Consider the following 23,084-nt stretch of genomic DNA (forward strand, 5'->3'; position numbering starts at 1 on the left):
TATAAATAATTATGACATGTCTTCTCTTGTTTGTCCGAATGGAAATTGTGCAAAAAAATTTGCATCAATCAAATCCCTGCGAAAACATATAAACAATGACATATGCAATATGAGACAGTTACAATGTTCAGAATGTAAAATTAAGTTTGGTACAATGCGACTCATGAGACAACATATTGTAACAGAACATTGTAAGCACACCTATAAAAAAAAGATTAAAAAATCTAAAGTGCTTGTTACTCAGGTTGCGATTAAAACTGGTGAACAAGTGGATGCGCAGTTTTCGAATGCAACAATTTCTGACATGCAAAAACCTTATGCTAATTTGCAATCTCACAGTACCTTTTTATTGGACTCTTTCCCTTCTCAAAATGCTAATAATATGTCAGCATTGCCAGAGTTTGGAGACAATGTGGAGTTGGGTTCGGAAATTGTCATGGGATTTGAGGAAGATTGCTAATTTATTGAAAGTATTTGTCGTCTTAATGCATGGTTCTTTTTCTGCACAAATACAGATTTCATCATATGATAATGTTTGACTATTGTGTAACTTCATTATATATATATAGCAAGGATGGCCAACCTACTTTCGACCGTGATTGTCTAAAATCTTCAAAATTGCTGATAATTGTGATAATTAATAAGGTCATACACATAAACGAATGAGTACTGGAATATGGAGATAACTGTGCATTAAATCGCCACAAAAATTTGTATTTTTTATGCTCCATTTTGTTAATTTAGTTATGTAATTGTATCAGGAGTAAATGTTTCATCATTTATTTAAGATTTATGCCTAATTTACCTGCCTAATTTTGAGTTGTCGAAAATTCCTTATAAAACCTTGCCAAGTATTCATATAATAATATTAAAACAGCGAAATATAAATATTTTCGAACCATAATTGTTACATGACTGACCAAACTTCAGTAGCCTATCTAATTCACAATTGCCTCGCGTGCATGGAATTAGAAAAATCAAGCATTCTGATGGCACTGCTACTGTTGCGAATAAAATTGATCACACTACTCTTGGAGTGAGACAATAACTTTTTCGTACTGCAGAAGCTATTGTAGGATCGTTTGTCAGTCAAGACACATAATAATCAGCAAGTTCATTCCTAACTTTGACAGTGGCGAAAAGCTTTGTAAAACTTGTTCAAGGCAATGTTATGGGGTATGTTATCAAATTCACTCAACATCAGACGCGATCGACTACTCAAGACGTGACGATCGACGTGTTGGCCACTCCTGATATATAGCATACTTTTATTATGAATTATCTCAGATTCAAAAAATTTATTTTCATGCTAAATATTGTTGTATCATTTTTTTGGTATCATGATATTATTTAAACACTTACAACTATCTATAACAGTTGGGGTTATTTGTTGCAAGAAAATATATCATATAGCATAAACCTAGGAGATATAACCAATTTGGCATAGTTAGTCATTTACAAGGATCCCATAGCAAGAAACAAGAATATGAAATAACTCGTTGTTTTTTGTTGGGATCTTTGATCTGAACTATTTCATGACAGTAAAAACTACAGGAATGCCAAGTCACTGTGAAACATGTCTCATTCAACTATTATTACTTGACTCATAATAAGTCATATCTGATCTGTGCGTGGTCTTTACACTGGTCATGATTTCAAAAAAACTTGGTACACTATTAAGTTTTTTGTTCTTTGAATAAACCAATATGGATTTTTACAGTGTATCTAACTAAATTGTGTTCTCTGATTGCAAAAACATAGTGAAGTACAATGGATGATACAGACGATGAATCGTCTCCTCTAGTGCTATCTCATCAAATTCAAGTTGATTCTGAGAATCCAGCTGATGTCCATCAATTGGAATATAGCTTGCAAGAAGGAGATCCACCCCCTTATTCTAGCTATGATGAGAAAACCAGCAAGCCCCCTCCATATTACAATGTTCATCCAACAACTCCAACACCTTCAGAAGGTAGCTCCGCAGGAAGTTCACTTATACCTCATATTAACTGCAGAGTTTGTCAGACTGTGTTGAGTGTTGAAGGAAAACTTCACCTTCATGTCATTAAGTGCCATTCGTGTGGTGAAGCCACTCCTATTCGTCCTGCCCCCTCTGGAAAAAAATATGTCCGTTGTCCATGCAACTGCTTGCTAATTTGTAAGGCAACTTCTCAGCGAATTGTTTGTCCAAGACCTAACTGCAAACGTGTCATCAGTCTAGGACCAGCCAGCATCACAAACTTTAATCGAGATGAAGAAGGAAGAAGAACTCAGAATCCTACTCGGAGAATCATTTGTGCATACTGCAACACATCATTCTCATGGGTTCAACCGGGAGAGGCTTATGATGCATGCCCACACTGCAGTCAATATTCTTCTTTTGGTCCAAGATATAGATCAAGAAGGATTAAGTTGTTTTCCGTTCTCACTGTCATCATGCTTATACTGGCAGGATGTGTTACAGCAATAGCTGTCCATTTCTCAGATGATGAAGCACATTGGAGCCGCTGGTGTTATGCTTCCTTTGCTGTCTTATTCCTCATATCTGTAATATTGTTGTTACGTACTTTTCGTTTGGTTTGTATGAGAGTTAGTAGAATTGAGCGGCCATACCTACAATATACTTAAATATAGCATATGTCTGTTATGAATGTACACTACCCTATAACATAACCAATAGCAGTAAAATATGTACCTATGTATGCTGTTGTATTAAAAACATTTCCTAGGAAACTAATAGCCAATAACAGACTTTGTGTACACATTTAATCAAGCTTAGCTCAACTAGGTTTTAAGTATTTGGAAGTGAATATTCTCAGCCATATAAGTTCATAATTGAAGTTGTCAGCAACCTTCAATACACAGAGTATATGATGATAATTGATAAGGTCATCATAGGGGATTGAGACATTGTGAAAATATGCTCGTGTATAATGTGTATTCAATGGAATTAGCTACAGATTTGGAAAGTGTCACCTATTAATCGATGTGCCTGTGCTTAAGTCAGTGTCTTAGCAAGGCTGTTGAACATTTTATTTATAGTAAGAAATTTTCAGTATGATAGTGTTAGTTAAGTATTACAATATATTCATTTTTATTTCAGCATTTTTTAAATTTTGCAATTTTTCAATACTTTTTGTCGCATATTTTTTTTTATTTTAGTACAGCAGTAAGCAGCCTTTAAGTTAGGGTATTTGAGGTTGTATTGATATTTACTAATAATTGGACGTGTAAATGATTTCTCATGTTAATGTGATATTTTGGTCATTATAATAATATCCTCGACATGCTTGAGAATTCACCTCATGTTATTATTCACAGTCATTAAATCTCTCACCTAATTCATTGAAGGTAATAAGGTATAGTACCAAATTTGTATCGCTTATAATAGGTATTTTGGATATGGTAACAAACCTTAATAAGTAGTAATTTTTATCTCTTGTAGTCCAAGTGCAGTAACATGAAAATGAAATTATCCATATTAGGTTGGCACTTTCAAGTTTTGTAGCTACTGTAAAAATTATGGTTCTAAAATAGACGAAAACATTTGAAACGAAGACAGTCTTTTAACCCAACTCCACTGGATTGAATTCGATATTATGTCGCAATGTTCAGCTTGTCAGGGGATTTTTGTATATATCTTGGTAATTTTTTTGTGACTTTTTTGCAGTGTATCTGATTTTGAGCAACTGAATTATGGACAAAGTCACCCAGCTCAACTTTTTTTATTTTCTAGTCTGAGTTTCTACTTTTATTGTAAATATGTTATAACAAATTGGACCAATTTTATGTGCAATACTTTACTGTTATGGTCATTTGTATATTTTTTAATGACTTTCTCGCAGAACTCAAATCTCTCATTATTGTCACATGACTGTGGTAATTTATAACAGGCCATCATGAGAGAATGACGCATATTTACCTTATGACCTTTGTTTCATCAGAACAACCATGGGAAATGGGTGGCTATTTGTTTACTGTATCTTGACATATCTCCATGTTTAGTCTGTTTAAAAAACGATCAGTACTTTCTTAAATAGTAGTAAACTCATTTTTGTTGTGTAAAAGTTCAAATATGAACGTTCTCGCTGAACTCTCTGTAAGTTTTCAAGTGAATCATTCTGCATGATCAGTAGATCCAGTTGTATGTTTTATATTCTATCTTGATCAATCCAAATGCTGTTTTAAAGGATAAAATTAGATGTATTGTTACCCAATGCATTGCTTTATGTATGGATAGTACACTACTCTGTAATATTGGTTGGGAAAGTTTGTCTTGTTGGTTTCTAGTTTGCTCAGAGCAAACATACACATACCCAATAAATAATTTGAATAAGAACTATTTTGCTGATAGAGATATTAATATCTTAACAGCTATGAGTTCTCCAATTTATTTAATTCTGGAGGAATCAAAACATGATATATGTGTCATTTTTCCATAAAATTTGACATAATTACGGTAATACTTTCTCTTCATGAATGGTAGACAAAAGTAGCAATTCACCTTCATTCTTTGAATCTATTATTTCGAATGCTCTTTAACGGAGCGTAGCAAGGAATTTTCAAAGGGGGCGGCCTTGGAATTGTTAATTGTCAAGTTAGACCGTAACAGCCAGCCGTTCCAAACAATTTCTATGTATGATACAGAGAAACGCTTTTATCCACATTTCAAAAGGGCGGGGAGGGGGTGTCCGAATCTTAAAAACCTAGATCTTTGGTTCAAATTTTATTTAATCAAACTAAATTTTTCACACATACTTGTCATCTATTAGAAAATACAAATTGTTGAGGGACTAATAAAGTCAGTTTTATCAACAATATTGGATCTTAAATAGAAAACAATCCATTACATAAGGTAAATATACATAAGCAATTGGACTCTTGATCGTTATTGTTGCATTGTACTAGTGATTGAATCTCTTGTGGGAATAGCTGAGATTATTTCACACATTGTCATTGTTCTTTCTTGTTATTGCTGATGTGTTGTGTATTGTTTATTTGGGAGAGAACTATTTAATTGTATACATACAAAATACAACTGTTGGCAATAGTACTACCATTCTATTTAGCATTAGCTTGTTGCACTTATACAACACCGGAAGAAAGTGATATTCATTGACTTTTTTGTCATATTGAGACTACAATACATTTCTTTATTGTAGATGAAAATTTTGAATGGTAATTGTTAGCGAAAGGGATATATTGAAATGTAAAAAAATTGGACTCCTGTCCCATTGTTATTTCTGACTTCAGGTGGAATATATGACAAAGACTAATTTTATTTATGTTGAAGCATCATTTCTTCAACTCTCTACTTCAATGTACTTGATTAAATTCTAGATTTTGTGCACTGTTAGAGAATCTTTTTGTTTGTGTGATATCTGTAGGAAGTTTCGCTGTGCCATAAATTCATTAGCGATAAGTTTTTTTGTTATCGCGCAATATGTATGGCAATATGGGGAATTGATTTTTTCAACATCTATGTGAAATACTGATTAGTTCCATTTGCAAAGCCTAAGTTAGCATTGTTGTTTATTTCTATTTTAACCAAAAATTCATACCATGGCATATTGTTTGATGTTATGAAAGCTTACTCCTCAGGAGAGATTCTTAACTGAATGAAAAATTGGTTATATAAATAACATAAATAGTTAGCGGTAGTTGTTTTGCAAAACAGTATGTCAATTGAATTAAGACTCTTTTTGTCACCAACCGCAAAACGCAGTTAATAACATAACATCCTTGCCCAAAATAGGCCAAATGGTGATTTGGCTGAGAAGTTATACATATTCTATGTTCATTTGTTGCATTCTGAACAGAATTGTGAAGTACATTTCATACTGTTGTGACCATTTTTTCCGAAATATATCTTGTATTATTGTTAACCTGATATTATGTTTTATGTTTGTTAAATTCCTTTATTATGTTGTAAAATAAATGCATATCCTCCATTATTGAGTTTTAGCTTTGATACCTGTCAATAAGTTTTCATGAGGCAGGCACAAAAAAAATACTATGTTTGAATGAGTCAAATTCCTCTTTCCAATTCAAACTTTTATCCTGGAAAAAGGGACGGTGGGTCAAGGTATTTAATCAATGTCTCCGTTAGGCAACTTATTATTGCATTTTCCGCGAGTCTTATAATCTTTAGTTGGCAGATGTGCAGTTTTGGGCTTCGCACATAAAGCACTTACACCGAGACTGAGTTTCGATATCGTGTTCTTTCTATTCCTCAATTTTATGAAATTGATGTGTGAAAACACGGATTCGCATGCATATGAATTACTGAGAAACGTTAATAATGATATGACAAATATTCTCATGGTTTTAAAGGAGTTTAGAAGAAAATTCCACTCCGATCGACTTCACATACATTTTGATCGACTTTCAACTGCATTAAAGTCACTACCATCTAGCACAGTGGTTCTTAAACTGGGGGGCGCGAGAGGTCACAAGATGGAAACGGAAATTTACATGTAACGGCTTCTGAAACGGTCTCCGCGTTTGTTAAAAATACCAGCGTTTTCGTGTTATAATAAATTTTTTTGTCTCGTAATAACTACAATAATTCTAAATGTCTCTCTATTTTAATTCATTTGTGTTCAACTGTAACTCGCGGTTGCGGCGACTCACCACAAAAAAAAACAATTACCTATCTAAAATACCACGCCAATCCGCGGACATAATAAAGTGTGGTCAACTGCGCGATTCTATTTAGTTTTTATATATATTGCACACATGCGAGTTCGTTGTCGTTGAAAGATCTAGTATAATATCCCAGAAAGTATATTTAATTTAGTACAATTAAAATACATGTAAAGTATATTAGTAGATGAAAAATACATATTCATCGAAACGAAATCCCCGCGGTACGGCTTCTGAATCAGTCCTCGAGATTACGCCAGTCGTTAAAAGAGCCGACTTTTTCAACGGATATGTAATGGTTTTTCTGTTGAATAAAATATTCAATCCATGATTGATATACTTATTTAAAATGGTTGCTTTATTCATTTAATTGTGATAAATTAAATCTGCGATTGCGTCGATAAAATAAAAGCACCAGTACTCCAAAATAACACGGTAATCCGCAACCATAAAAATGTCGATTACATTTTGTTTTGATTTGTATTCTTGCCAATTTCACCAATATGAGCCACTCGATTAATTTCAAGATATCACCGTTACAGATATTTCTAAGTCTGCAATCCCACGGAGTAAAATTTATATTAAGTCTGTAGTTTTAGAACACTACTGGTGTGCTGCGCGCACAAGGAATTTATGAGATTTTCAATGTCTAAGAAAGTGTTTTTAATCTGTCGCGATCCTCCCCAAAACAAAACTCATGGCGTTTTCCGTTTTATTTTTAGTATTTTATAATGCCACTTTTACGATAAAGAGAATTTTTAGTTGCGGATTCACTTCTTTATTCTATCTTTAGCATCTCGTCGCTGATGATTATATTAAAAATTAACTCGTTTTCCTCAAAGATGTCATGGTTCCATTCGAGAACAAAAAAAGTAATTACATTCGTCTTCGCGGCACAAGAATATGTCGGGGGAAATTTCGGATTTAGGAAGAATACACACCGAAATCAAGATTTTTAGGGCTTATTTAGGGCTTGCGTTCACATCAGCGACAGCTGTTGAATACATTAAGGGCTTATTTCTAAACCAAATTAATTTTATTCTGAGTTTTATCCTCTGCCTTCACCGCTTGTAAATTACCCGTGCCTGTTTAAAGAGAATGGTTACCGAGATGCATATATTTATTAAAATGATAATTGAGTTTCTCATGCTTTTCTATAGTGTTCGTGTTATTTTAGTATTGGATAGATAAACCTAGCAAACTTACGATTGCGTGAATCCTGAATGTTGATTTAAAATAGCGATTAAATAAATTGGCAACAAAGGCATTTGTAGGTCTGAGAAAAATATTGTGTTACATCTTTGAAGTGAAAATGAACATAAATAAATGAGTTATCTAGCCGAATTAATATTTCAATTCAGTTATGGGGAAATTTTGTTATTTTATTTTTGATTTTCAGAAATTGATAAAACTATAAAAAGAATTTGTAGAGGAAATTGTTTACTCAGAAAATATCATTGCAAGTCGAAAAATCCCTTTCGATGGATTCGGAAAATCATACAAGCAAAATGCACCCCCCCCCAAAAAAAAAATGAAAAGCTGGCGAACATACTGCTCGCAACTCTATACTGGAATCAAAAAGCCGTATTATAGCTAAGATTGTGACAAAAACAGTTGAAAAACAACCACAACAAACCTTTTTTTATTACATTAATTTTAATGAATGTGCTTCTAGATTTCATGATACAGAGATTCGCGGACAATTTCTTCTCAAATTGAAAATTATTGAGTTCAACGGATTCTGAAAATCTCATTAAGTTGATCAAGTCCTAAAGTTCTAAGTCGTCGCCCCAGACCTCTTGTCAGAAGCCACTGAAACTAAGTTGAGACAGTACGTAAACGCCTTTGTAACACACGACTGATGTACGCTGTAGTTTAGTTAGTTTACGCTGTAAGTAATTATTTGAAATTTTATTCACTCTGAAGTCTGAATGTTTCCCAGCTGTTGTAATAAAAGAACTTCGGATGGTTGAATTATGCCGGAACGAAGAGATTGCTAGCAATATATATCATACTTTCGTAGTTTAATTAGCCACGTACTTCCGGTCAGTATATATTTCGAATCTGGTTCCCATTTTGCTCTTTCTATTTCTTTCTTGTTAGGGATGGGGCGGGGGCTCCTGATTTTACGAATGTTTCAATGTTATGCTGCAGAAGTATTATTATCGGTAGCGAATCTCCTGATTGTTTAATATTTATTTCTTTGCCGCATTTTCACACCTTAACTAAGTGCAAGCAGCTGACGATGTAAAATTTATTTAACGATTTTTCTTTTCCTGTATGGATCCAATATTTCAATCCCGAGGACATCGCTTGTTCCTCTAAAGCAGGGATGGCGAACCTTTTTAATGAAGGGTCAAAAATTATAATTTTATCGGCGAACAGAAGAGAGTGGGTCACAGATATTTAATCAATGTTTGTATCTATAATGAAACTTCTGAAACAAATCTTATAAGCTTATGTTGGTGTATTTTTGGGCTTTACTTATGCATCACCTTAATTGGAGACTTCTTATGGCATTCGATTTTGTGAAATTAGAAAATTTTGTGAGTACGAAAACACGCATATGAATTACCAAAAACGTTTAGCATGATGCGGCAAAATATTTTACGGTTTCAAAGAGTTTGGAGAGAATTCCACTCTAGAAGAAATATATATTCTCGATCAGCTCTCAACCACATTATTGTCTTTTACATTGCCCCATTGTTATTTCAGATTTCTAGGTTTTTATTTCAAGTCTGAAAGATTTTGTTTTATCAACAGCATAGTAGGCGGGAAACTAATAAAATGAAAACTAGCATCTAGTTCTCGTATAACCCCTGAAATAGTCTGCAAATGCACTTTCGTAAGAGACAAGACCTTACGAGAAATTGACGGATCAATCGCACTGTTATTTCATGAACGATGTCAGAGTCAATAGCTGAATAACGGTACACAGCGGTGCAGACATGCGTCCAAGATTCGGGGTTTTAAAAATTACCATACCGGCTGCAATCTTCAGTCCTTTGCGGTATGTCAATTAACGGAATTTTGACACAAAATTAAGTACCAGAACTCAACTCCAACTCTTCAAATTTAAAGCCCGCTCACGCTAGTTTATTTTTACTTTCCAAGCTCCGACGCCCGAATTCAACAATTCGCGCCAATATATTTTTCTTTCTCAAGAATCAACGCCCAAACTCTTTGAATTTTTGTCTTATTACCATACCGAATTAACTTGCATATATATATTTTATTGTACCATTGCTTGTTTTCTGGTTGACGAAATAATAAATCTCTCTCTCTCTCTGTGTTAGCATTTTTTTAATTTCAGTCGTGCCGGGTCACGAATAAAACGAGGTGGGGGTGGTCAGTGGTTCGCCATCCCTGCTCTAGAGTCTAACTCTCTCTAAACCAACGGTTTAGGTTGTTTTCGGGTATGAAATGTAGAAGTTTTACTTTGTATTCTATCTAATTTTACTTATATTATTCAGCTATTTACTATTATTGTAATACTTATTTCTACAGACTCTATACTATTTTAACGGCACAAAAGAGGAGTGCGAGCTGCGTTCAAAACTAGTTAAAGAGCCGTTAAATCATGAACAAGTAAAGGAAAATAGAGCTTTATGCATAGCGAGGGAAGACGAAAATTTACAAAATAGGAATTTATAGAAAAAGGTAGGAACTGTGGTAACATTAGTTTTGTGGCTAAGATGGAATACAGTAGTTTTTTCACTATTTTAGTCGAGTGATCAAGTGAACTTTTTCGTATGGTGTATCACAGCAATATTTAAATCAGTTGGCCTTTCCAGGTGCATAGTCTTGGTGGCTTCTGTGCATTTGACAAAATATCAGGGAACTTGGACTTATGATATTCTGTCAGTCTGTGTTCTTCGCATTTTAATAAAACTCATATATTCATTTTTGTATTTATTTTGATATCCAACACGAGGCGCAAATTGAATATTATTTCATCATACGCTGTAATAACAATATAATACCAAGAATAATAATTAAGATAGCAAATATAACAACAAAAATTATGGAACAAAAAGTATCAATGCAATAATAATATTTTAATAAGTGATAGCGGTAATACTGGAGACAGAAGTAGTCCCTTTTGTGCGAAAATTTGATAATTCACGATAAAACGAAATACATAAATATATAGGACAATAAGTAGAAAGGCAGGTGCGTTGTCATCGATCTGAAACAATCTATTTTCCAAGGGTCAAGCATGAATAATTAGCGTTGATAAATATAGGTAATATAATATTTTGATCTCAAACGCACATAGCAATAGCAAAAATTTCCTATATGATTAGGGTAGTTGAAATTAGTTGTAATTAGTATATGCTAAGTCAATATCGGGATGCCAGATTAGTTTCATGTTAGGTAGTAATTTATCTAGTACAAGGAAATAAAATACTGATATATTATTTTATTATTAATAAGGTAAACGTCACTTGCTTTCTAAAAATCTAATCGAATTGTGACTTGTCAGTGATGTCACATATAGCGAAATGATATTGCACGAAAGCTATATTTAAATTATCCAGCTTTATACCCGGTGGCTTTGATAAATTCATGGTAAGCGCATAGATCAGATTTGTCCGAAATTAACTAAGCATCTAGAAGTGAACTTCCACTCGTATAACTCATGATTGGCCAAGCAAGCATTTTATCCAAATTGTGGATTAAAATATTAACAAATAATAATATATTTTAAATTCATCGCGACTCGGGTGAGATGATCGCTCGATTTCTCTTTCGCGTCAAAGACGACGACCTCAGCCTAGTTCTTCGTTGAGGCACATCGCTCTCATCCAATCGCGTTGTCCAGCTATGTCGCTTCTCTAAAGGCGGGGGTGATAATGCTCCCCTTTTGTTTCTCGAGTCTAAGTTCAGCACTCGAGGCTCCAATATACCTGGTCCTTGTTCATCGTCCGGCGTTCGTACCAAAATAACTCGAACGCTGGGAGGGCTCTCAGTCGCGTTTTGCAAGACGGAATTATGGGATTTGATTTCAGGTATGACGGGATTTTCTAATGGCGAGGAACCGTCATTTTGATTTGTGAGCGATTCAGGTTTGGCAAGATTTTCCTTGTGTGGATTAGCGGCGAAAAGTTCCACGAGCGACAGTTTCTTTCTGTTAGGGGCTTCAGTGTCATCTGTCTTAGGCGGTGATGGCATGGATTTAGGTGAATCGGGAAACACGTCGTCCTCGTCGCTTATAGAAACACGTGTCGATGATACCACGGTTAGGGTTTTCTTCGCTGGTCTGGAAACCGTTTCGCAAACGAAGGTTTCGTCGACTTTCACTGCCGCCTGTTGGAATGAATATTTTGAAGGTGTCCGTCCGGTTCGTTGGTTTGTAGGATTTGACTTCTTTTCGAGTTCGGGGGATTTTGTTTTTGATTGCAGATCTTGCGTAGACATTGATTTTATATTTGTAGTTTCCCTAGGAGATGGCGACTGGACTTTAGCATCGGCGGTGTCTGATCGTTCGTGGTTTCTGGAAATGTTGAGAAATCATTTTTTACTTTGAGTCAAAAAAAAATGGATATTGTATATTGTGCTTAAAAGAACACAAAATTTGGAACCAATCGGACTCAAGGGCCGACCTTGAAAATGCGGGGTCGTATACGCAATGGATTTCGCGGAGCCAAGCAAGGAGAGTCAAGATATATAGGAGAATGATGACCGAAATTTGAGATTTTGTCAGAGAAAATGAATCCATTTTTATATTTTTTTTAATCAAGTACAAGATCCCGATAAAAGTACTTTACTTTACATGCCTTGTTTCCACAGAATAAACACGCTGATTTATACATGAATATAATTTATAATAGTTAAATTCAATAACTTTGCCGAAAATTCGACTGCGCGGTGGCGTTGGCCTAAGGTCGGTCCTGTAATAGTAATATTAGTTCCTGATCAGTTTCAAATCAGAATTTTGGTTAACATAATGTCATAATTAAAAAAAAAACAGTCGGTTCCCCTTCCGTAGAACTGGAATTTATTTATTCCCGGTACTCCGGTAGTATTCGAACCAAGATGGCGGACACTGGAATGTAGTATATGTACCAGGTTAAGGTTAAGCCATAATTCTGTTCTTATTTTAGTTGTATCACGAGTTCAGGGACTAACCAAGTGACTTCCGCAGTATTTGTACATAAAATTATGGCCTAACCTTAATCTGGTATATACTACGTTCCGGTGTCCGCCATCTTGGTTCACAGGAGTATCTTTTTTTTCTAATTCGAAGCAAACAAGAACGTAATTTACTCACTTTCTTTCTTCACGCGCTTTCATTCTGTGTCGTGCTCTTGCTCCCGCCTCCACAGATCTGCTCCGTCTTGGTGGACATGCAGCAAGTTTTTCTGATTGCATACAAATTTCGCTGAATTGTTTGGCCAATTTCGATACATTGCTTTGAGGAATCACCTGCAGTTCTTTTGACGACAATGTAGAGGCAAATGAATTTCGACTTCTTAGTCCCAAAGATCTTCCTCTCGTTTCGCCGTCTCTATTGGCATTCGACAATCGGGTGGAAATATATTCCGACTTTGTGGAACGAATAGAATCGGATCGATTTGGAAGTATGTTCTGGCCGTATTGTTGTCCATATCTTCGCATTCCAGTGGTAGTATCGGGTAGTTTAATTCCGTAAATTTTAGGCTTTTCTTTTGTACCAATTTCGGAATTTTCAACATTTTCTATAGAAGTATCATTTGTATGTTTTGTGCGACTAACTACAGAAAATTGTTCTGTTCTTATATCAAGTTCTGTTCTCGGTAATTTCAAATTGTCTTCTTCACTCGCGGAAAACGCATGTGATTCGAGGCTACTGAATCGTGTACTGATTTCTAAATCGCTGCAAACGTGTTCAAATTCCTCTGACATTTTGTCCTTAATTTTTGAATCATCGGGGGTGGTTATACAAAGATTTTCGAAATCATATTGCTTTGTATCACAGATTGTTTCTTCAACGCCCCCGAATGTGAAATCATCTCCATCAAGATTACAGCTCATCCTTTCAGTGTTTATTGCAGACGACGACGAAATTTCATTTGTGTATTCTGCGCTCATTCGTGCTTCCAAAACAAGATTCGAACTACGACGATTTAGATTTGTATCTTCTTGTGAAAAAGTACGTCTCAAATACAAAAGTGGTGTGTTAGATTTTTTCATATCAGAGTTCGTATCGATATCAGCTGCTTTCTGATTATCGCGTTCTCCCATAGACAACCGTTTCACCCTTTGTGTAATAGTGTTACTTCCACCCTCACTGCTATCGCTACTGCTTGTTATAGTTAGCGGTAAGCTGCCGGTAGTCAAAACTGTTTCTGGCTTTGTAGATATGAGGTTCTTATTAGAAAAATGTTTTCCTTTTTGTGAGTTTATGCTGTGATCAGAATGAGACATAATAGAACCACAGGTGCTGGATACGACAGAAGTGCTGTCGTGCTTCTCAGAAATATTTAATTCCATAAAATCATTCGTTTCAGAAAGCCGCGGCGATGTTGAAAATATAATATTATTATTGTTATTGCAGTTGGGATTAGTTGATTTCTTAACAAGTTTGGGGCTCACGACAGGAGACGTCGTTCCTGAAACTGATTTTGGTTCGAACGTAAATGATTTTTCAGAGCTGAAAGTTGGGCTAGTGATGGGTGTACGTCCTGAAGATGGTGTCATAATGAATTTTGCTTTCGAAGATGGCGACATAGGTTCAGCGTGTGGCGAATTCCACATTTTGTCGATGAGTCCTCTCACTTTGCCGACTGGAATATGTTTGAAATCTTTATTGACTTTGACATTCATATCTCTAGATTTTTTAAACGATTCATCATTATTATTATTGTAATTAGCAGAAGTGACATCGACAGTCGATGTGGACGATATAGAAGCCAATGAACTCGATTGTACTGTAACAATGGAAGTGGTGCTGCTTGTATTCGAATCGACAATGCTTTGCGTAGGCACGCATTGTTCAGAAGACGTTACCGTTGCATTCATGGCGTCATCATTAACTTTGACGTTGTCATCCATGTTGTCATAGAGACTCCCTCTTCTTGGGCCGCCGTTGTGAGTTTCTCCCTGTTGTTTAGACGGAGAAGAGGTACCGTTAGCCTTTTTGCGTAAATTACGTTCTCTGCGTTTGAGGGAACTTTTGCGTCTTGCTGTAACGGCTTTTTCTTTGAGTATTTGATTCGTTTCTTCATCTGTATCACTCTCATGCAATACGAGAGAATTTCTAACGTTATCTGGTGCTTGAGACGCTTTTCGTAATACTGATTTTGCATCACCATTCGATTCCATGTCTCTTTGCTGTAAAAATAACAACATTTTAATTATTCAATGACAAGTAGGATGCGATCGTACTTGCTCCACATGATCTCAATCACATACCAAAAAGGCACTAATTGTGATTCCATTTTGGCATGCGTTTAATCTCATAAAGACATTCTCATAGAATTCAGTTCCTAATCCTAACTAAAATCACTGAGATCACACAGACGAGATCGCATACTAAAGTAGAACCATTTATTTTATGCTTTGTTTATGGTTGTGCCACATGACCGGATTGGCGTGTACTATACTGTCATCTAAATAAATTGTTAGAAACATATACGTCGTACATTGAATGTAGTATCCCAGCCTATTAATGACTACTGCCATTTACATATATCACGAATTCAATTATAATTTGGCATTGGGCACGCCCAAACAATATATTTGAATTAGCGTCAGGAAAATAATTAGGGTGTAGAAGAAAAATATAAGAGCATTTATTTCATGACAAACATTAATAAATCGCGGACGTTGCATACCTGTGACAAGGAGTACACCACGCCGCTTGTTCTATGTGTAGTTGGGGCGTTCTTGTCTTTCTTTCGTCGAATAATACTCGTGCTTGCTGAAGACGATTTCCTTTTCTTTTCAATTTCATCATCTGATGTATCAGAAGAGGGAACGACAACAATTCGACTTTTTCGTCTTTGACTCAGAATCGGGGTATGATCCAGTGACATCAAAGGCGAAGGAGCTACATCACTCGGCACTGTCAAATACGTGGACCCCAGTTCGGGAGACTTCTCTGGTTGGGGCGACACGGGCGATGTCTCTTCTTTTTTATAGCGTTCAAAAACTGCTTCCACTATCTGAATATCCCAACTGACACTTTCACGAGCAGTCAAGGGGTTAAAATTCATAAGGTCATCATCGTCAAATTTTTCGACTCCGTCCACTTCATCGTCTTTATCTGCTGCATCTTCATCTTCTTCTGTAAGTTTCATACTTAGACGCTTTTCAGTTATTGTAATTGGCTGACTTGTCCTACGTTTGTGTCGCCTGTTATATAAAAAGGTAGGAGAAAATTAAATAGACTGCAAGAAAACTCCGCAGATTTTACCATATTTCAAGTCATTTTCTTTAAATGCTTCTCCCATGGGTTCACTCAAAACGGACAATCCTTAACTCAGGAGTAAGCAAGGTTCAGCAACTCAGGAGTAAGCAAGGCCCGGACTGGCGGGCCATGTAAGTGGGATGTAAAAAATGACATTTTATGAACAATATTTACAGTGTTACAAAAGCAAGAGTGGAAAACAGTAAGATTCGTACCAAAACTAAATTTGATTGCAATCTCAACAAATTCCCTAGCTATTTTTTAGCTTAAACATCAAAATTTGGTTTTAGTTTGGTTGTGACCGCATCAGGCGGGCCAAATTGAAGTACCAAACGAGTCGGATTTGGCCCATGGGCCAGTTTGCCCATGTCAGCCTTAACTAATAGATTAATAACATAAAACTTACCTATATATAACGGAATTATGGTGTCGTTTAACGACTTCTGGTTGATTCGTTGATCCGTTTTTATTTTCCCCGCCAGCTTGCGTCGTTTTCTTTTTCGAGTTTATTAATTGGGGCGAAGTGTTTGCTCTGGTTTGAGCTTGTGTCGTTGTTAGTTTACTTGGCTGTGCTACGTGACCAGAACGAGTGCTTTGTCTGAATCCAGGAAAAGAGAATTTTCCAGCGACTTTATTCCCGGCTGGTGTATTGGGAGCGGAATCTGTGCTAATGTCATCGCTGCTCTCCACTTCGTCTTTACGTTTCAAGGCTGAGAAAGTGTCAAAAGATGAGTATACAGTTAGGAAGAAGATGTATATGGTAGAAATCTCCTTTCAAATAGCGTCCTATGGGCTATTTGGCAGACATACAGACCAATGCGCTGTTTTGGGTTTTGATCAGACCAGGGGTGTGCCCCCTTTAAAGGCTGGGTAAAACCGCGGGCCGCATCTTTTTTCAACATAGGCAATTTGAAATCTTATGACATACGTTGTTTGCACAAGCTAGCTGTCGGAGCATTGTGACGTCATGGGCATAGATAATAACTTGGTATAGGCTTCGCAATGCAAAGAGATCGGAATTACTTGCAGGTACCGAATTAAATCAAATTAAAAAGTCTTTCCTTGAGGGTCGCGTTTGGCCCGCGGGCCACAGGTTTTAATTTGTAAATAAGTAATGAAACAATGGGGTGATTTACTCATGATTGTTGATTATGGAAAGGCAAGTAGCAATGGAATTTGACAGCAATTATGCAAACATTGAAATAATTTCGTTGGCAAGTTATATAAAAATATAATCATGTTGTTCACAAATATATGTCACACAGTTTTATGAAAATAATTAACACACATGCATGACTCGATGTATTTACCACAACAATAACTCAATCGTTTAAAAATCAAATACCTCTAAACTGTGAAAAAAAAAATATAGCATAAGCAATCAAGCGCTATTTATTCGTTCTTGTCGAGATGCTCCGCGATATCAATGCGTGTTATAACGCTTCGCACCTCGAGTAGACAAATGATCCTAATCATTTTGGTACTTCACTAATACTATTGAATTTAACTACAGCGTTCACTCAAGCATGACTTATCGTGCAATGACGTCACACAGATCTTACCATGAAATATATAATACGTTCCCAGATATTTTCGTCCGGAAAGATACATTGCTAGATGATGTAAAAAACGTAATTCACATAAATTAGATGTCAAATTATGACGCCTTATTCATACCAAATTTATAAGTACACACCCATTTATTGATAGATATACCTGTATTTACGACGTGGTTAAAATAAGAGAGATTTAACCGATGCCTCACCTTTTTTGTGTAAATTCTTCCTAGACATGGAGTCTGATCTTCGTCTAGGCTTCGATTGTGTTGCTGGAGTAGACGATGTTGTCTTCTTAGCTCCGCTGTTCAGAAGATTCGCAGATGAAGCAGTGCTGGTTAAACGAGCGAGTGCAGATTTGTTGTTCTTTCCATCTTGGTTGCCAAGGATAGCACTTGGACCAAACCTCGATTTGCTTTTCTTTCGCATGCGATCTTCTTCGGAGTCGCCGTCACCATCCCCGTCTAAGAAATTGTACAATGATAATCATGACCAAAATTAAGCCGCGTTTAGTGTCTTGCATCCATGTAATATGGCTGACCTTGGTGAAATAATAAATTGACTTACCAGGAAGGTCGCGCCCAAACGATTTGAAATATCGTGGAATCAAGGTTGTTAGTCATTTAATCGAGAATACCATTAGTCTACTATAAACCTATTTCTTAGACTGCAACCAACATAAATAATTCAACGTAAAATAATTCTCACCTCGGACGGGTCTCATTCGCATAATGCTTTTCTTCGCCTGCAGAGGAATAGATGCTTGCATTGTCTCAATGATTAGTCTTTTGATGTGATAGGTCCAAACTGCTTTTTCTTCTTGCGAGGGCGCCAATAAAATATAGCATTGTTGCCGAGCCTGCTCTTGCGATCCATTACCTTGTTGAGGAGTAACGCATGCAGCTCTATCCGCGAAAAGTTGGATTTGAAATCCCAATGGTACGTTGGGGATGCTTTCCAGAAGAACCAAATTGGCACACTAAAAAAAAATAATTTATTTACGGCAGGCGGTGGCTATTAAGTTTTATGAACGATTATTTCTGGCCTATTTTGAACTACGATATTAGCTCATATCATGTTCAGACGGAATTTGATTGATGTAATTTATGTCTATAACGAAATTCTATTGCTTTCTTGGAAATGGTATTTTTTTACTTTGATTTTTTATGAAAATATTAACCCCAATTTTGTAATTTAACGAGTAAGAAAGCTTAGTAGTTTAAAAAAGAAGATTAAATTATTCGTCTGACTGTACGTTGAATACCAGACTACTTCATCTAACACGTATTCATTTCGCTCAATAAGGTCATACAATTGGAAACAATCTGATTTATCTAGAAATTCAATTTGATTTCGTATTTTCTATGAAATTTAACGATATAAAACCTATTTTTTTTTATATTATTATTATATTGATAATAAATCGTATCGGATTAAAATGTACGAAATGGGCTTAAATTTTAATTACTTATATTACAAAAAGTAGTCTTTTGAAAAACATGAATTCGCAATTTCTAATTGCAACTTATGTCTTACGAAATGCGGAAATCAGAGCAATATCTATGAATCTGATACAAAAAGCTATAGAAAGTATTTTTATACTAGCTTTAACATTTTCACGACACCACTCTAAACATAGCTCAATACAAGATAATACATTTATCACTGTGTTCGGGAATGTCTTCCGGTCAGAAAAAGCCCAGCCATTTCTTTAGCAGGCCAATCTCGGCGATTGTTTAAATATCTTAATTTTATTATTCGACCTACCATGATGTTAGCTTTGCACACTAAAAACCCGTCTTCTCTTCTCTTTGTAATCAAAATCATTTTCTCGAATAAGAAAACTTGTCTTTCGTTTTTTGCTCCTTGCATTTTCATTTCACTCTCCATGATCAGTTCTCCGTAGGTTGTTAATTCATTGCCCTGAAAAGAAGCTTTTTGTTAGAAGGAATTTTTTTTCAAAAAGATTGTTGTACTTTTTTTGTTGAAGTTCAAAAATAAACACAAATTCTTAATAGAAATAGGTCAACGACAATTCCTGGTATCGAAATTTTGTTTTCGGTCATAGCCTAACTACACGTATATGCAGTGTAAATTTATATTTTTTATGCATCCGATGAATATAGAACTGCAGAATATCAAATGGATTAGTCTGATATAATGTCTTACAACCTCCAGAGATGTGGTCGTTTGGACAAGCCTGCAAGGTAATGAGGTATAGTACCAAATTTGTATCGTTTAGAATAGGTATTTTGGATATGGTAACAAACCTTAAGTAGTAATTTTTATCTCTTGTAGTCCAAGTGCAGTAACATGTAAATGAAATTATTCATATTGGGTTGGCACTTTCAAGTTTTGTAGCTTCTGTAAAAATTATGGTTCTAAAATAGACGAAAACATTTGAAACGAAGACAGTCTTTTAACCCAACTCCACTGGATTGAATTCGATATTATGTCACAATGTTCAGCTTGTCAGGGGATTTTTGTATATATCTTGGTAATTTTTTTGTGACTTTTTTGCAGTGTATCTGATTTTGAGCAACTGAATTATGGACAAAGTCACCCAGCTCAACTTTTTTTATTTTCTAGTCTGAGTTTCTAATTTTATTGTAAATATGTTATAACAAATTGGACCAATTTTATGTGCAATACTTTACTGTTATGGTCATGTGTATATTTTTAATCACTTTCTCGCAGAACTCAAATATCTCATTATTGTCACATGACTGAGGTAATTTGTAACAGGCCGTCATGAGAGCATGACTCGTATTTAACTTGTAACCTTTGTTTCATCAGAACATCCATGGGAAATGGGTGGCTATTTGTTTACTGTATCTTTCACATATCTCCATGTTTAGTCTGTTTAAAAAACGATCAGTACTTTCTTAAATAGTAGTAAACTCATTTTTGTTGTGTAAAAGTTCAAATATGAACGTTCTCGCTGAACTCTCTGTAAGTTTTCAAGTGAATCATTCTGCATGATCAGTAGATCCAGTTGTATGTTTTATATTCTATCTTGATCAATCCAAATGCTGTTTTAAAGGATAAAATTAGATGTATTGTTACCCAATGCATTGCTTTATGTATGGATAGTACACTACTCTGTAATATTGGTTGGGAATGTGTGTCTTGTTGGTTTCTAGTTTGCTCAAAGCAAACATACACATACCCAATAAATAATTTGAATAAGAACTATTTTGCTGATAGAGATATTAATATCTTAACAGCTATGGGTTCTCCAATTTATTTAATTCTGGAGGAATCAAAACATGATATATGTGTCATTTTTCGATAAAATTTGACATAATTACGGTAATACTTTCTCTTCATGAATGGTAGACAAAAGTAGCAATTCACCTTCATTCTTTGAATCTATTATTTCGAATGCCCTTTAACGGAGCGTAGCTAGGAATTTTCAAAGGGGGCGGCCTTGGAATTGTTAATTGTCAAGTTAGACCGTAACAGCCAGCCGTTCCAAACAATTTCTATGTATGATACAGAGAAACGCTTTTATCCACATTTCAAAAGGGCGGGGAGGGGGTGTCCGAATCTTAAAAACCTAGATCTTTGGTTCAAATTTTATTTAATCAAACTAAATTTTTCACACATACTTGTCATCTATTAGAAAATACAAATTGTTGAGGGACTAATAAAGTCAGTTTTATCAACAATATTGGATCTTGAATAGAAAACAATTCCATTACATAAGGTAAATATACATAAGCAATTGGACTCTTGATTGTTATTGTTGCATTGTACTAGTGATTGAATCTCTTGTGGGAATAGCTGAGATTATTTCACACATTGTTATTGCTGATGTGTTGTGTATTGTTTATTTGGGAGAGAACTATTTAATTGTATACATACAAAATACAACTGTTGGCAATAGTACTACCATTCTATTTAGCATTAGCTTGTTGCACTTATACAACACCGGAAGAAAGGATATTCATTGACTTTTTTGTCATATTGAGACTACAATACATTTCTTTATTGTAGATGAGTACTTCGAATGGTAATTGTTAGCGAATGGGATATATTGAAATGTAAAAAAATTGTGGACTCCTGTCCCATTATTATTTCTGACTTCAGGTGGAATATATGACAAAGATTAATTTTATTTATGTTGAAGCATCATTTCTTCAACTCTCTACTTCAATGTACTTGATTAAATTCTAGATCATTTTGTGCACTCTTAGAGAATCTTTTTGTTCGTGTGATATCTGTAGGAAGTTTCGCTGTGCCATAAATTCATTAGCGATAAGTTTTTTTGTTATCGCGCAATATCTATGGCAATATGGGGAATTGATTTTTTCAACATCTATGTGAAATACTGATTAGTTCCATTTGCAAAGCCTAAGTTAGCATTGTTGTTTATTTCTATTTTAACCAAAAAATCATACCATGGCATATTGTTTGATGTTATGAAAGCTTACTCCTCGGGAGAGATTCTTAACTGAATGAAAAATTGGTTATATAAATAACATAAATAGTTCTCGGTAGTTGTTTTGCAAAACAGTATGTCAATTGAATCAGGACTCTATTTGTCATCAACCCACCGCAAAACGCAGTTAATAACATAACATCCTTGCCCAAAATAGGCCAAATGGTGATTTGGCTGAGAAGTTATACATATTCTATGTTCATTTGTTGCATTCTGAACAGAATTGTGAAGTACATTTCATACTGTTGTGACCATTTTTTCCGAAATATATCTTGTATTATTGTTAACCTGATATTATGTTTTATGTTTGTTAAATTCCTTTATTATGTTGTAAAATAAATGCATATCCTCCATTATTGAGTTTTAGCTTTGATACCTGTCAATAAGTTTTCATGAGGCAGGCACAAAAAAAATACTATGTTTGAATGAGTCAAATTCCTCTTTCCAATTCAAACTTTTATCCTGGAAAAAGGGACGGTGGGTCAAGGTATTTAATCAATGTCTCCGTTAGGCAACTTATTATTGCATTTTCCGCGAGTCTTATAATCTTTAGTTGGCAGATGTGCAGTTTTGGGCTTCGCACATAAAGCACTTACACCGAGACTGAGTTTCGATATCGTGTTCTTTCTATTCCTCAATTTTATGAAATTGATGTGTGAAAACACGGATTCGCATGCATATGAATTACTGAGAAACGTTAATAATGATATGACAAATATTCTCATGGTTTTAAAGGAGTTTAGAAGAAAATTCCACTCCGATCGACTTCAAATACATTTTGATCGACTTCCAACTGCAATAAAGTCACTACCATCTAGCACAGTGGTTCTTCAACTGGGGGGCGCGAGAGGTCACAAGATGGAAACGGAAATTTACATGTAACGGCTTCTGAAACGGTCTCCGCGTTTGTTAAAAATACCAGCGTTTTTGTGTTATAATAAATTTTTCTGTCTCGTAATAACTACAATAATTCTAAATGTCTCTCTATTTTAATTCATTTGTGTTCAAGGTAACTCGCGGTTGCGGCGACTCACCACAAAAAAAA

The 23,084-nt window shown here is 35.3% G+C and overlaps 2 protein-coding genes across 2 annotated transcripts; one reads left to right on the plus strand and one right to left on the minus strand.

Annotated features, from left to right (window-relative positions):
* The first annotated feature begins 1,621 nt into the window (after positions 1–1,621).
* LOC144431672 (type I phosphatidylinositol 4,5-bisphosphate 4-phosphatase-B-like) lies at positions 1,622–22,414 on the plus strand. Its single transcript, XM_078119648.1, has 2 exons — positions 1,622–3,359; positions 19,811–22,414. The coding sequence occupies exon 1, from the start codon at positions 1,771–1,773 to the stop codon at positions 2,626–2,628; it is 858 nt and encodes a 285-aa protein (XP_077975774.1). The 5' UTR covers positions 1,622–1,770; the 3' UTR covers positions 2,629–3,359; positions 19,811–22,414.
* Positions 10,545–19,515, minus strand: LOC144418430 (uncharacterized). Its single transcript, XM_078109778.1, has 7 exons — positions 19,363–19,515; positions 18,304–18,574; positions 17,805–18,059; positions 16,446–16,749; positions 15,465–15,984; positions 12,920–14,961; positions 10,545–12,142 (listed from the first exon to the last, which is right to left on the minus strand). The coding sequence occupies exons 1-7, from the start codon at positions 19,483–19,485 to the stop codon at positions 11,359–11,361; spliced, it is 4,299 nt and encodes a 1,432-aa protein (XP_077965904.1). The 5' UTR covers positions 19,486–19,515; the 3' UTR covers positions 10,545–11,358.
* Positions 22,415–23,084: the final 670 nt, after the last annotated feature.

The sequence above is a fragment of the Styela clava genome, chromosome 2 (assembly GCF_964204865.1).
Source record: "Styela clava chromosome 2, kaStyClav1.hap1.2, whole genome shotgun sequence".
NCBI lineage: Eukaryota > Metazoa > Chordata > Ascidiacea > Stolidobranchia > Styelidae > Styela > Styela clava.

Excerpts from the sequence above, each read along its gene's own strand:
- LOC144418430 (XM_078109778.1), bottom strand. The coding sequence starts at position 19,485 with ATGGAGAGTGAAATGAAAATGCAAGGAGCAAAAAACGAAAGACAAGTT. Across the intron at positions 18,575-19,362 it reads TGTGCAAAGCTAACATCATG|TGTGCCAATTTGGTTCTTCT; the intron begins GTAGGTCGAATA and ends ATTTTTTTTTAG. Across the intron at positions 16,750-17,804 it reads GAAGAATTTACACAAAAAAG|CCTTGAAACGTAAAGACGAA; the intron begins GTGAGGCATCGG and ends ACACTTTCTCAG.
- LOC144431672 (XM_078119648.1), top strand. The coding sequence starts at position 1,771 with ATGGATGATACAGACGATGAATCGTCTCCTCTAGTGCTATCTCATCAA.